General features: G+C 36.9%; 1 protein-coding gene across 1 annotated transcript in view; it reads left to right on the forward strand.

Annotated features, from left to right (window-relative positions):
- LOC113892469 (NKG2-A/NKG2-B type II integral membrane protein-like) overlaps positions 1 to 13,966 on the forward strand; it is a 42,541-nt gene extending 28,575 nt beyond the window's left edge. Inside the window, exons 4-6 of the mRNA XM_027541330.1 lie at positions 11,058 to 11,209; positions 13,273 to 13,373; positions 13,695 to 13,966. Coding sequence (XP_027397131.1) covers positions 11,058 to 11,209; positions 13,273 to 13,373; positions 13,695 to 13,812 — 371 coding nt within the window. The 3' untranslated portion in view covers positions 13,813 to 13,966. The remainder of the gene's footprint in view (positions 1 to 11,057; positions 11,210 to 13,272; positions 13,374 to 13,694) is intronic.
- Positions 13,967 to 14,245: the final 279 nt, after the last annotated feature.

The raw sequence follows: 14,245 nt of genomic DNA on the forward strand, positions 1-14,245 counted from the left end.
GGATTCTGGAATAGAAAAAGGACATAGGTAAAAACAATTACAGAAGCATGAATAAACTATGGATTTTCATTACTAAAAATACACTGATGTTGGTTTATTAATTACAACAAAAGTGCAAGACTAATATAAAATGAATTAAAGAGGAACTGATTTCAGAATGGAATTCTATACTATCTTCAAACTTTTTCTATAAATGTTCTAAAAAACAAAATTCATTTTAAAAAATTAAAATTAATATGCAACTTTCTACAAAATAAAAGCTTAATATGTTTCTTATTTTTTAACTTTTTTTTTAGTTGAAGGAAAATTGCTTTACAATGTTGTGCTGATCTCCTTTAGGATGGACTGGTTGGATCTCCTTGCAGTCCAAGGGACTCTCAAGAGTCTTCTCCAACACCACAGTTCAAAAGCATCAATTCTTCAGTGCTCAGCCTTCTTCACAGTCCAATTCTCACAACCATAAATGACCACTGGAAAAACCATAGCCTTGACTAGACGGACCTTTGTTAGCAAAGTTATGTCTCTGCTTTGAATATGCTATCTAGGTTGGTCATAACTTTCCCTCCAAAGAGTAAGGGTCTTTTAATTTCATGGCTGCAATCACTATCTTCAGTGATTTTGGAGTCCAAAAAATAAAGTCTGACACTGTTTCCACTGTTTCCCCATCTATTTCCAATGAAGTAATGGGACTGGATGCCATGATCTGCGTCTTCTGAATGTTGAGATTTAAGCCAACTTTTTCACTCTCCTCTTAAAGGAATGCAAAAAAGCAAAATGGCTACCTGGGGAGGCCTTACAAATAGCTGTGAAAAGAAGAGACGCGAAAAGCAAAGGAGAAAAGCAAAGATATAAACATCTGAATGCAGAGTTCCAAGGAATAGCAAGGAGAGATAAGAAAGCCTTCCTCAGTGATCAATGCAAAGAAATAGAGGAAAACAACAGAATTGGAAAGACTAGAGACCTCTTCAAAAAATTAGAGATACCAAGTGAACATTTCATGCAAAGATGGGCTCGATAAAGCACAGAAATGTATGGACCTAACAGAAGCAGAAGATATTAAGAAGCAGTGGCAAGAATACACAGAAGAACTGTACAAAAAAGATCTTCATGACCAAGATAATCAGGATGGTGTGATCACTCACCTAGAGCCAGACATCCTGGAATGTGAAGTCAAGTGGGCCTTAGAAAGCATCACTATGAACAAAGCTAGTGGAGGTGATGGAATTCCAGTGCAGCTATTTCAAATTCTGGAAGATGATGCTGTGAAAGTGCTGCAGTCAATATGCCAGCAACTTTGGAAAACTCAGCAGTGGCCACAGGACTGGAAAAGGTCAGTTTTCATTCCAATGCCAAAGAAAGGCAATGCCAAAGAATGTTCAAACTACCACACAATTGCACTCATCGCACATGCTAGTAAAGTAATGCTCAAAATTCTCCAAGCCAGGCTTCAGCAGTACATGAACCATGAAATTCCAGATGTTCAAGCTGGTTTTAGAAAAGGCAGAGGAACCAGAGATCTAATTGCCAACATCCAATGGATCATCAAAAAGGCAAGAGAGTTCCAGAAAAATATCTATTTCTGTTTTGTTAACTACGCCAAAGCCTTTGACTATGTGGATCACAATAAACTGTGGAAAATTCTGAAAGAGATGGAACACCACACCACCTGATCTGCCTCTTGAGAAACCTGTATGCAGGTCAGGAAGCAACAGTTAGAACTGGACATGGAACAACAAACTGGTTCCAAATAGGAAAAGGAGTATGTCAAGGCTGTATATTGTCATCCTGCTTATTTAATTTATATGCAGAGTACATCATGAGAAACGCTGGGCTGAAAGAAGCACAAGCTGGAATCAAGATTGCCAGGAGAAATATCAATAACCTCAGATATGCAGATTACACCACCCTTATGGCAGAAAGTGAGTAGGTTAGGATTGATTCTTGGGTTTTTAAAATGTCTTAATATTTTGCCATTTAGTTACTTTGCAATTTGAGAAATCTAGATTTGAACAATCATTAAAGAATGATAAAATGGATAAATACACTACCATTTAGTTTTCAAGAAATATTCTCCCTCATACAATGCCAAATTATAGAGTAAATCTTATAATAGGCAAACTATATTTCATTTGGCTTTATTCACCATCAAATACTTGTACTATATTCACTAAAAAGCAAATTTATAAATACAAAAATGGATTTCTTTTGATAGAAAAATAATCATAGTGCCAAGCCATTTAAACTTTCAGATTGCATCGAATTTGAAGATGAGGGAATTTGAACACTGGAAAATTTATTGCTAATGAGGTAGGTAACACCAATAGCTGTGGAGAAAACCCCACAAAATTTAACATCAAAAAAAATGAATTAAATATTTCCCAAAACTGGAGACAAAAAGATTATGTTCTGCACAATAAATATTTTTGACCCACTTTCATTTTGATTCATTCTTGTCTTCACCTGTAGAATAACATGAACATTGCTACTGCTGCTGCTAAGTCGCTTCAGTCGTGTCCGACTCTGTGCGACCCCATAGATGGCAGCCCACCAGGCTCCCCATCCCTGGGAGTCTCCACGCAAGAACACTGGAGTGGGTACTGTGAACATTAGATAGTAATTAACATGTACCCCAAGGTAAATTATTTCCTGCAACAGTCAGAACCTCCCAAATTCTACATCGCTCATCCATAGCAAGTTCTCCTGTATCTATCTTTGTTCAACAGTGTGACAGCAGAAGCATGGATTACATGCCCACACTGACTGATCACACCTATGTCTGTGCCTTGAGATTTCACCAGTTGGAGGACAAGCTTGGTCAGAAACACAGCCTGGACGAGCTCTCTCAACTGGCCTTTCACCTCTGCTTTTAGAGTAGGGGGTCCATGTTGATATGTTTGACTGGTTTCAGAGATATAATATCAGAAAAAGATAGCCAATGATCCAATAGCATTCAATATTCCCACACAGAAAGTTTCCACTGGTTTCAGAATTTCATTTACTTCACACCCTTCAGACAAGAATCATAAAGAACTAAAATGCCAAATTTTATGAAGATTTCATAGATCAAACCATTTGTGAACTTTAGCAGCCAACATAAACTTGAAAGATAAAGCCCAACTTTCAGACTCTCATGCAGGTGGGAAATCACTAAATTCAAAAACTCTAAAAATAAATTACCTGACATCATTTCTAGATAAAAATTCAAAATATCAAACTGTGAGTAAATATCAGCCTATATTTTTAAGAAACATCCTAAGGATATCCAACCTGATTGATACAGTACAGTAAATATATCCAATATTGGGTTGACTGATTTGAATAACAGCAGATTTCCATTTCTTTCTTGTGTTCTCTTTAAATTATCTGAAGAAGCAGATATTGGCATTCAAAAAACTATGACAGCTGTAATTGAAAATCTTAAAATGTTTGAAAGTTGCCCTTTAAATGCATCAAAATCAAAAGGATCTATTCTGTTAGCCATAGCAACAATTATAAAAGCATTGTTTAAGAATCATTACATGTTTAAATATAATGAGAATGTCTGAGCCCTATTTTACCCCAGAAGTAAGTGCTAGTTAAGCAGAAACAACAACAAAAAAGGATTGCATTTTGGCTCTTGTTGTTTGTTTGTTTTTCCTCTTAAGAACTACATAGATCTGTGCACCTAAAGGGCCAACAGTGCTCCAGTGTTTTATAATTTTTCTTCAAAATGTATAGCAATAACAATTGAACAGAGAGGCCTGGCATGCTGCGATTCATGGGGTCGCAAAGAGTCGGACACAACTGAGCGACTGAACTGAACTGAACTGAAGGATTGAAGTTACTTCTATGTCAGTTACACCATTTAGAGTCTTTTCAAAAGCACTTTTAAATGGCTTGGGATTCCTTCTTCTTTGAATCCCAATGCAAAAGTGTTTTTCTCCTTTTAAATAAAGGTAGGCAATGGCACCCCACTCCAGTATGTTTGCCTGGAAAATCCCATGGACGGAGGAGCCTGGTAGGCTGCAGTCCATGGGGTTGCTAGAGTCGGACACGACTGAGTGACTTCACTTTCACTTTTCACTTTCATGCATTGGAGGAGGAAATGGCAACCCACTCCAGTATTCTTGCCTGGAGAATCCCAGGGACGAGGGAGCTGGTGGGCTGCCGTCTACACGTTCGCACAGAGTCAGTCACGACTGAAGCGACTTAGAAGAAGCAGCAGCAGCAGCAGTGCATTTTTTGGGGGCTTTCCTGATAGCTCAGCTGGTAAGCAGGTAAAGAATCCACCAGCAATGCAGAAGATCCCAGCTGGGTTCCTGGGTCAGGAAGATAACCTGAAGAAGGGATAGTCTACCTACTGCAGTATTCTTAGGCTGGTGGTTCAGATGGTAAAGAATCTGTCTGCACTACAGCAGACTTGGGTTTGATGTTTGATCCCCTGGAGGAGGTCATGGGAATCCACTCCAGTATTATTGCATGGGAAATTCTCATGGACAGAGGAGGCTGGCAGGTTATAGTCTTTATGCTTTAACCTCTTAACCACCAGGGAAGCCTTGGGGTTGCAAAGAGTTGGAACACAACTGAGGAACTAAGCATAGCACAATTTTTAGATCTTCTAGTGTGTCAGTTCAGTTGCTCACTTGTGTCTGACTCTTTGTGATCTCATGGACTGCATCACACCAGGCCTCCCTGTTCATCACAAACTCCCAGATTTACTCAAACTCATGTCCATTGAGTCAGTGATGACATCCAACCATCTCATCCACTGTCATCCCCTTCTCCTCCTGCCTTCAATCTTTCCCAGCATCAGGGTCTTTTCAAAGGAGTCAGTTCTTCACATCAGGTGGCCAAAATATTGGCGCTTCAGCATCAGACTTACCAATGGATATTCAGGACTAGTTTCCTTTAGGATGGACTGATTGGATCTCCTTGGTGTCCAGGGGACTCTCAAGAGTCTTCTCCAATAGCACAGTTCAAAAGCATCAATTCTTTGGCTCTCAGCTTTCTTTATAGTCCAAATCTCACATCCATACAGGACTCCTAGAAAAACCATACCTTTGACTAGATGGACCGTTGTTGGCAAAGTAATGTCTCTGCTTTTTAATATGCTGTCTAGGTTGGTCATAACTTTCCTTCCAAGGAGCAAGCAACTTTTAATTTCATGGCTGCAGTGACCATCTGCAGTGATTTGGGGGCCCCCCCAAAAAAAAGCCTGTCACTGTTTCCATTGTTTCCCCATCTGTTTGCCATGAAGTGATGGGACCAGATGCCATGACCTTAGTTTTCTGAATGTTGAGCTTTAAGCCAACTTTTTCACTCTCCTCTTTCACTTTCATCAAGAGGCTTTTTAGTTCCTGTTCACTTTCTGCCAAAGGGTGGTGTCATCTGCATATCTGAGGTTATTGATATTTCTCCCAGCAATCTTGATTCCAGCTTGTGCTTCATCCAGCCCAGTGTTTCTCATGATGTACTCTGCATATAAGTTAAATAAGTAGGGTGACAATATACAGCTTGACATACACCTTTCATGATTTGAAACCAGTCTGTTTTTCCATGTCCAGTTCTAAATGCAGCTTCTTGACCTGCATATAGATTTCTCAGGAGGCAGGTTGGGTGGTCTGGTGTTCCCATCTCTTTCTGAATTTTCCACAGTTTGTTGTGATCCACATAGCCAAAAGCTTTGGCATAGTCAATAAAGCAGAAATAAATGTTTTTCCGCAGGTCTCTTGCTTTTTTTTTTTAATATAAATTTATGTAATTGGAGGTTAATTACTTTATAATATTGTATTGGTTTTGCAATACATCAACATGAATCCACCATAGGTGTACACATGTTCCCCATCCTGACCCCCCCTCCTTCCTCCCTCCCCGTATCATCCCTCTGGGTCGTCTCTGCACCAGCCTCAAGCATCCAGTATCATGCATCAAACCTGGACTGGTGACTCGTTTCATATATGATATTATACATGTTTCAATGGCATTTATAATACCCAGGACACGGAAGCAACTTAGATGTCCATCAGCAGATGAATGGATAAGAAAGCTGTGGTACATATACACAGTGGAGTACTACTAAGCCATCAAAAAGAATACATTTGAATCAGTTCTAATGAAGTGGATGAAACTGGAACCTATTATACAGAGTGAAGTAAGCCAGAAAGAAAAACACCAATACAGTATACTAACGCATATATGTGGAATTTAGAAAGATGGTAACGATAACCCTGTATGCGAGACAGCAAAAGAGACACAGATGTATAGAACAGTCTTTTGGTCTCTTGCTTTTTTGATGATCCAATGGATGTTGGAAACTTGATCTCTGCTTCCTCTGCCTTTCCTAAAGCCAGCTTGAACATCTGGAAGTTCTCAGTTCACATACCGTTGAAGCCTGGCTTGGAGAATTTTGAGCATTACTTTGCTAGCAAATGAGATGAGTGCAATTGTGCAGTAGTTTGAACAGTCCTTGGCATTGCCTTTCTTTGGGATTGGAATGAAACCTGACCTTTTCTAGTCCTGTGGCCACTTCTGAGTTTTCCAAAATTGCTGGCATATTGCGTGTAGCACTTTCACAGCATCATCTTTCAGGATTTGCAATAGCTCAACTGGAATTCCATCACCTCCACTAGCTTTGTTCATAGTGATGCTTTCTAAGGCCCACTTGACTTCACATTCCAAGATGTCTGGCTCTAGGCAAGTGATCTGGGTGCTTATCTGGGTCATGAAGATCTTTTTTATATAGTTCTTCTGTGTATTCTTGCCACCTCTTCTTAATATCTTCTGCTTTAGGCCCATAGCATTTCTGTCCTTTATTGTACCCATCTTTGCATGAAATGTTCCCTTGGTACCTCTAATCTTCTTGAAGAGGTCTCTACTCTTTCCCATTCTATTGTTTTCCTCTATCCTTTGCACTGGTCACTGAGGAAGGCTTTCTTATCTCTCCTTGCTATTCTTCGGAACTCTGCATTTAGATGAATATATCTTTCCTTTTCTCCTTTGCCTTTAGCTTCTCTTCTTTTCTCAGCTATTTGTAAGGCCTCCTCAGAAAACCATCTTGCCTCTTTGCATTTCTTTTTCTTGGGGATGGTCTTGACCACTGCCTCCTATACAGTGTCACAGAGCTCCATCCATAGTTCTTCAGGCACTCTGTTTATCAGATCTAATGGATCTTACAGTATATGATAACAATTTCTCAGAGGCATTTAAAAATGGAAAATGTAAATAACACAACTAGAGGTCCAGTTGTCCTTTTAATTGGAGCCCAAAGTCTCCTATTTTCTGGAGGTGTGTGATAAGCTAAACTCTCTTCAACTCGCCTAAGTGTGAGGATTTCCTGTTCAAACCTGAAGTGACACATTGACGACAAATCAATATTTTCCATTCTAGCTTCACTCTGAGCCTCACAGGGCAGCCTGTGAAGGTCACAGACATTGCTTATTCTTGACTGGGTTTTAAGTTTTTAAATTTCTCCTTTGGTTACCAGCTATAGCAGGTCTCTTTTTAGAGAGTAACCTGATCTGCACACTAAAGAATGCACAACATCCTGGCCAACAGAAGGTATGTGTCCCTCCTCTCCTGTCTCTCTGCTAGACCGTCTCACGTAGTGGGAACTAACAAATGTTAGAGGGGATGCAACTGAGCTATAGTAAATATACAACAAAATCAAAGTAGAACATTGTTGTTTAATAATTTGGTATAAACAATAACCATAAAATACCAAATATTGGGTGATTTCTCCAAGTATTCAAATTATTGTCTGTAGAATACTAGTCAAGTGAATACACGCATGCATATTTGGGTGTGTATATAATATTAAGTGAAATTTATTGACCTCATGATAGGGAACAATTAGTTTTGGATTTTATAATCAGTAGATGGTAAGCTTTTTTGTATAATAATATGTTTATACATATTTTGCTCAACATCTGTAAACAGATTCTTGGAAAGGAATTCATTATATAGCAAAAGGCCAAACATAATTCCTCCTATATGATTTAGATTCAATAAAAAAACCCTAATTTTTTAATGAAATTAAAGATGAAGTAACTTCTTTTTTTTAATATACTTTATTTTATTTTTTAACTGTACAATATTGTATTGGTTTGCCATATATCTAAAGGCTACTTTAAACTTAAATGTCATAAATAAAGTATTTTTTAAAAATCAAACATTGCATAAATGATATGTTATACTAATTAAAGGCTGATGTAAATCAGAAATAGTACCATAGAAATGATGACTAAGATAATAATTAAAACTGATAATTACTGAGAACTTATAAATTCCAGGTTGAGTGCTCAGTGTTACACACGTTATATATTGCATAAACTTATTTCCATTTTATATTAATAATATAGGTTACCAGATAGTAAATAACTTTTTGAAGGTCACATATTATAAAATTTCAGTCATAATTAATTTCCAGATATTTCTGACTACTGCATCAATTGTCTGAATTATTAAATTATGTTATCTGGATTTTTTATAAGTAATTACCATCACTTATACAGCTAAAATGACCTTTACTAACTTGGACATCTATCAGATCTTTCTGGAAGTTTGAACCAACAGTGTTCTTCCATAAGTGACCTATACATGTTTATCATGTTGTGGGTTCAGATATTAGTCATTAAATCAATTATCAACTACTTTTGTAAAATAAATATTTTTAGTCTTTCCTATTGTTTTATTTTTCATATTACTTTGTTATATATGTTTAATGTGTCATGTAACACTTTCCAATATATGAAGCATTTCCTCAGTTTTTAATGCTTTCTCAGAACTCCTCAACCATTTGAAATAAAGACCATTTGTTATCCTTTTTCATCAATAATGTAAGTCAACAAATAATGTAATTTAGTGTAGGAAATTATTGTATATGTCAACATTACTCTCTCCTCATCTTTAAAGAACTGTTTGTAACCATTATTAAATTTCAAAAGTATCATAAATATGGGTGAATCTCTCTTGTTAACAGAACATTTTAATTTTAACACAAGCACTATGATGGTTTTAAAATATTTCCATGGAATCTGACTTAATAAGGATATTATTGTTCATGAACTTCTTTATTCCTCCCTAATTTATTGCTTTTCACTGTTTGAATCAATAATATATGCGTCAAATATAGAATATCTTTTTCAAAAAAGCATTCTATTGTGAAAAACTTGCTTACAGTTGTAAGGATTTACCAGGCTTTAAGTTTGTTCAGCTGCAAAGTGAGCACTAAGCGCTTTGCCCCGCCTGTGTCATTGTACTAGGGTGCTTATCTCACATACACCACTCAACCTCAGTTCACTTCAAGCACAGTCCTTGATCTCACTCAGCTGCAGAGATGAATAACCAAGGAGCAACCTATGCAGAACTGAAGGGAGTCAAGAACTCAAAGAGGCAGAAAAGAAAACCTAAGGTTTCTAAAAGTTCCATTTCAATGACTGAGCAGGAATTAACATATGTAGAATTAAATCTTCAAAATGCTCCTCAGAATCTTCATGGGAACGACAGGAATCACCGCTCCAAAGGTAAACACTTACTAGACACACATGCAACTGTTCTAGGATGTGCAGTGGGGTGCAGAGGTGTGGAGGAAGAGTAGGGGATAAGCTCACATATTTTTCACTTTGAGGAACAGAACTTGAAGCTGGATATGGGATTCTGATGTGAAATCAGAGGACTACTTTTATTCTGGCATTACTATAATTTGAAGTCTTTGATCAACAACTCATGTAGTCTTATATTTGCTGAAAACGCAATGGTATATTCTGAGAGAAAGACTACAGTGGTCAAAATGGGTTGGGGGTCCAAGTTTATATCCATAACTCTGTGTTCGTGTGGGTTCTTGTGTATGTAAACTCTGAAGAGCTGTCCCCATCACTCCTTTCTCAGTTTCCTTTTCTGTCCCTGCAGGTTCACCGTCACCTCCAGAGAAGTTCATTGCTGGGATCCTGGGAATCATCTGCCTCGTCTTGATGTCCACTGTGGTGACAGTGATCATTGTTACTCCTTGTAAGTACGTTTTTGAAAAACTGTAAGGGAACTTATCACTTTACTGATGGTCAATGCCACTAAACATTTCATAATATTATAGAATGTGCCTATCATTAAAATACATGCATTTAGAATAAATGCAATATGTTATATCTAATTTGTCAGAAATATACAACACAGGAGAATTACAGACAGCATGTATATGTATATTCTGACTTTATAACTCAAAAGCATGCTTTAGGAGGTTTAAAGATCTTTTTGAGAAATACAAATTAATTCTTGAGATTAGTTAAAGCAAATACTGTAAGACGTGGTGAAGTTTGTTCCGTTAGGTTTTTGAAATATTTTTTTTCCATCAAGTCTTCATTACCTAGTTAATTTTTCTTGCTAAATCAGTTTTATTTCAGATTACTCTATTTCTAAACAATAAACTGAATTCTCAAGCTCATAAACTAAAATCATTATGATTCATTTAAAGTAATATTAACTTTTTAATGATTAATTTTGTAGCTCCTGTAATACAGGAACAGGAATTACTCCTCTCTCATAACAAGGCTCCAGAAAGGTACATAATGATTTTCAACGTTCTGATATGAATACAATTCATTTTTGTCTCTATCTTAGGCTAGTGAAAATAAGAATAGATTTGGGGATAGAACATAATTCTAAAATCAGGCAATAAACATTCATATAAATGATTATAGGAGAGTGCTTCTCCCTATGCAATTATATGATCACCATATCCATTGTTGGCAATTGGCTGTAATTTCGTCCTGCTATAATATGAATAGAGACAAATAATTTTGCTATTCTAAAATAGAAGTTTCATTTCTTGATTTTCAGGACATGTAAAGAGTAGACATTTCTATGTGTTTCCTTTATATGGGGCCATATATTAAAGACAGACCCTCTCTATGAATGCATGAATGAGATTTGTTTTATATGTACCAGCCTTGAGGATGCATAGATATGTTATTTTATATATGTGTGTGTGTGTATGCATACATGTTTATATCTATGCATATGTGTAAGTTAATTTTTATTTTCAAATTCAAATTGTTTTTGAATAGTAATTCATAATCTTTCTTCAGAATGTCATTGTGGTCATTGTCCAAAAGACTGGCTTACATATTCCAACAACTGCTATTATACTAGTTTGGAAAAAAAATCGTGGAATGAGAGTTTGATATCCTGTGCTACTAAGAATTCTACTCTGCTTTATATAGATAATGAAGAGGAAATGGTAAGATATTAAATGTTTCCAACACTTTGCTAAAGGCTTCATTTAGTCAACATTATATTTGTTAGGATTCACTTGTGCTTTTGTACATATTTGTCGCTTGTTTATTTTAAAGTCTGCTAGTATTCCATTAAACAATGGAATATAACTTTATGATACTTTATTTACATTTTTATACCATTCATGCATGTGTAGTAATTTCTGGTTCTTGCTTTTCATAGAAAACCATGCTTCTACAAATGCTATTAAATTCTAAAATACACTGTGCTGTCTAATTTTACCATACATCAAGAAAATAAACATATGATTTTGCCTATAGAGTTGTGTAATTGCACATCAGATCATGGAAAAGAAGTTTCAACTTCCCAGCAGCCCCACCGCTCTGTAATATCTTACCATGTCTCCACCTCCTTATTTACTCACTGTCTTGACTTTTGATATTATAGAATCTCTTTGATTGCTTTTGAATCCCGTGTTCATGCTTAGTTGTTCAGACATGTCCGACTCTATGCAACCTCAATAACTTCAGCCTGTCAGGCTCCTGTGTCCATGGAATTTTCCAGGCAAGAATACTGAAGTGGGTTGCTATTTTCTAGTCCAGGACATGGAATCATACAGGTTGTCCCTGTCTCATCACTGCCATATGATATTTTGCAGTTCCTCCAACTTTTTGCATTTGTGTGAAGTTTGTAAATTTCCACAGCTCATTGTGTGAATTCAACAGTAAGATCCATTCTTTCCAATGCCGCTGGGTGGAGATGGAGTCTTACACCCTCAGGGATAAAGAGGCTTCTTAGCTTCAGTAGTTTTAGTCAAGACATCCCCTTTGCTGGTCCCACTCCCACCTCTATCACCCAACCCTAGTGTCTCTCAGCGGAGGAAACGGAGGCAGTTTCTCTAACTGCTGCTTGTTAGTAAGTGTCCTGATGGATTACCTTGTAAGGCTTACCTGGTGTTGCCTACACGATTCTCTCAACACACAGGAGGAACGGATTACCTGTGCCACCCCCAACAGCTAGGTTAGGTATGGGGTGTTTGGGAAGTAAGAGGCCTAGGTCACTTTCACCTGGTTGGTGGGGAGATACAAGATGCCCCTAATTATCTTTCCCTCACCTCCCACCTTGTTTTCTCATCACGGAGAAGTGATTAGTGATTACAGAGGAGTGGGGCTGCTAGGAAGTCTCAAGCCACATCACCCTTCTCTTTCCACCTTTCAGAGTTCTCTTTTCTCGTGTCTTTCATTAGTCCCATGTTTACAGTTGAACTTAGCAGGGAGGAACAGAGAGAAATGGGTCTCTGACCCCTTGTCTGGTCCACTGGATTCCACCAATACAGAAACAGATGGCTTTGGGGTTTATCTAGTCAAAGAATGGTGTCAGGCTCAGAAAACCAAATCCGGCTCTCATGTCACTTATTTTCTCAATTTCATTTCCTTAATTTCCCTCTAAAACTGAAATTCTGAGAAACATATAAAAGTAGAGAAATCCACTGATATTGTCACAATATCCAGAAAAATGAATGTCATAGAATCTAAAGACTTATTTAAAGCCTTGCTATGTTAGTTTTGACATGAGGAAAAATGAAATTATATGAATCAGAATTTTCCTCATCGCACATATTGAATTATTCCACCTTCTTATCCCTTAGGCTTAATGTTAGATGCGGTTCACAGCTGTAAGTCTCCCCAAGTTGTTATGCAAGGTGTATTCTTTGTGGGATCCCTACAACTAATTCATGTCTTTGTAAATATTCCCTTTATTAAATGGCTGTGGGAAAAAAAAAAAGGAATTTTCCTTATTAACATTAGAACACAGTGACACTGATAAGTATAAATGTTGAGTTAATTTTGAATCAAAAGTACAGATAGTGGTTAATATTTATGGCACTATTAAAACTTCAAACTTTCAACTCCTAGGCTTTTTAGTGTTAGATTAGAATCTAACATACTCAATTTGTTCAAAGAATGAAAGGTGCTATGAAAGAACACATCCTTTGACTTGCATTTAAAAATTAACAAAAACATTTCATAATGACTATTTAAGTGAAAATTCTTTATTTTGGGCTAGAAATTTCTGATGTCCCTATCAATTACATCGTGGATTCAAGTCTCTCGTGAAGGCCGCGGTCATCCTTGGAAGTGGCTAAATGGTTCCACTTGCAAACTACAGTAAGTTTTTAAAAAGAATGCTATATAGAGGAGGAAAAATACAAAAAAGAAATATTTTTAAAATAACATGAATACATTTGTCTTAGTCAAATTATAGAAATCTGAAGGGAGATACTGAAAGTTAATAAAATGTTGATACCAATGTTGAAAACTAGGCTACTCTGTAGCCCGATTTCCTAGTAACAAGCTCGTACTGAAATTTTATTAAAGACTTCATTACCCATTTTCAAAATATCTTGTATTACAGTTACACGGAAAATGCTATTGTTTCTTGAGTTGTCTTCATAGAATGTAACAGAATTATGCATTTTTCCATAACAGGATAACAGACAATGTACTTGGTGAACGTAACTGTGCTGTACAAGCTTTATGGGGCATAAAAGCAGAAGACTGTCAGTTTCCAAATGCATACCATTGCAAGCATAAGCTTGAGAATTAAAATATGAGTTTGGATGCTGTTGGGTAACTTGACCTTTTATGAAATGGAAATCATATTCTGATTGCATACATTTTAAAATGAATTATATTATTTTTTCTGATAATGAATGTTTTTCAAAAACAGTTGAAATATAATTGTGTGTGCTCATTGTTCAGTTGTGTCTGACTCTTTGAGACCCCATGGACCATAGACTGTCAGGCTTCTCTGTCCAAGGAATTCTCCAGTCAAGAATACTGGAGTGATTCTATTGCCAGAATTTTAAGGAATTTCCACACTCTTCTCCATAGTGGCTGTACCAGTTTGCATTCCCATCAACAGTGTAAGAGGGTTTCCTTTTTCTCCACACCCTCTCCAGCAATTGTTGTTTGTCGACTTTTTTATGGTGGCCATTCTGACCAGCAGAGAGGATACCTCATTGTATTTTTAATTTGCA

This window comes from Bos indicus x Bos taurus, chromosome 5 (assembly GCF_003369695.1).
Source record: "Bos indicus x Bos taurus breed Angus x Brahman F1 hybrid chromosome 5, Bos_hybrid_MaternalHap_v2.0, whole genome shotgun sequence".
Taxonomy (NCBI): domain Eukaryota; kingdom Metazoa; phylum Chordata; class Mammalia; order Artiodactyla; family Bovidae; genus Bos; species Bos indicus x Bos taurus.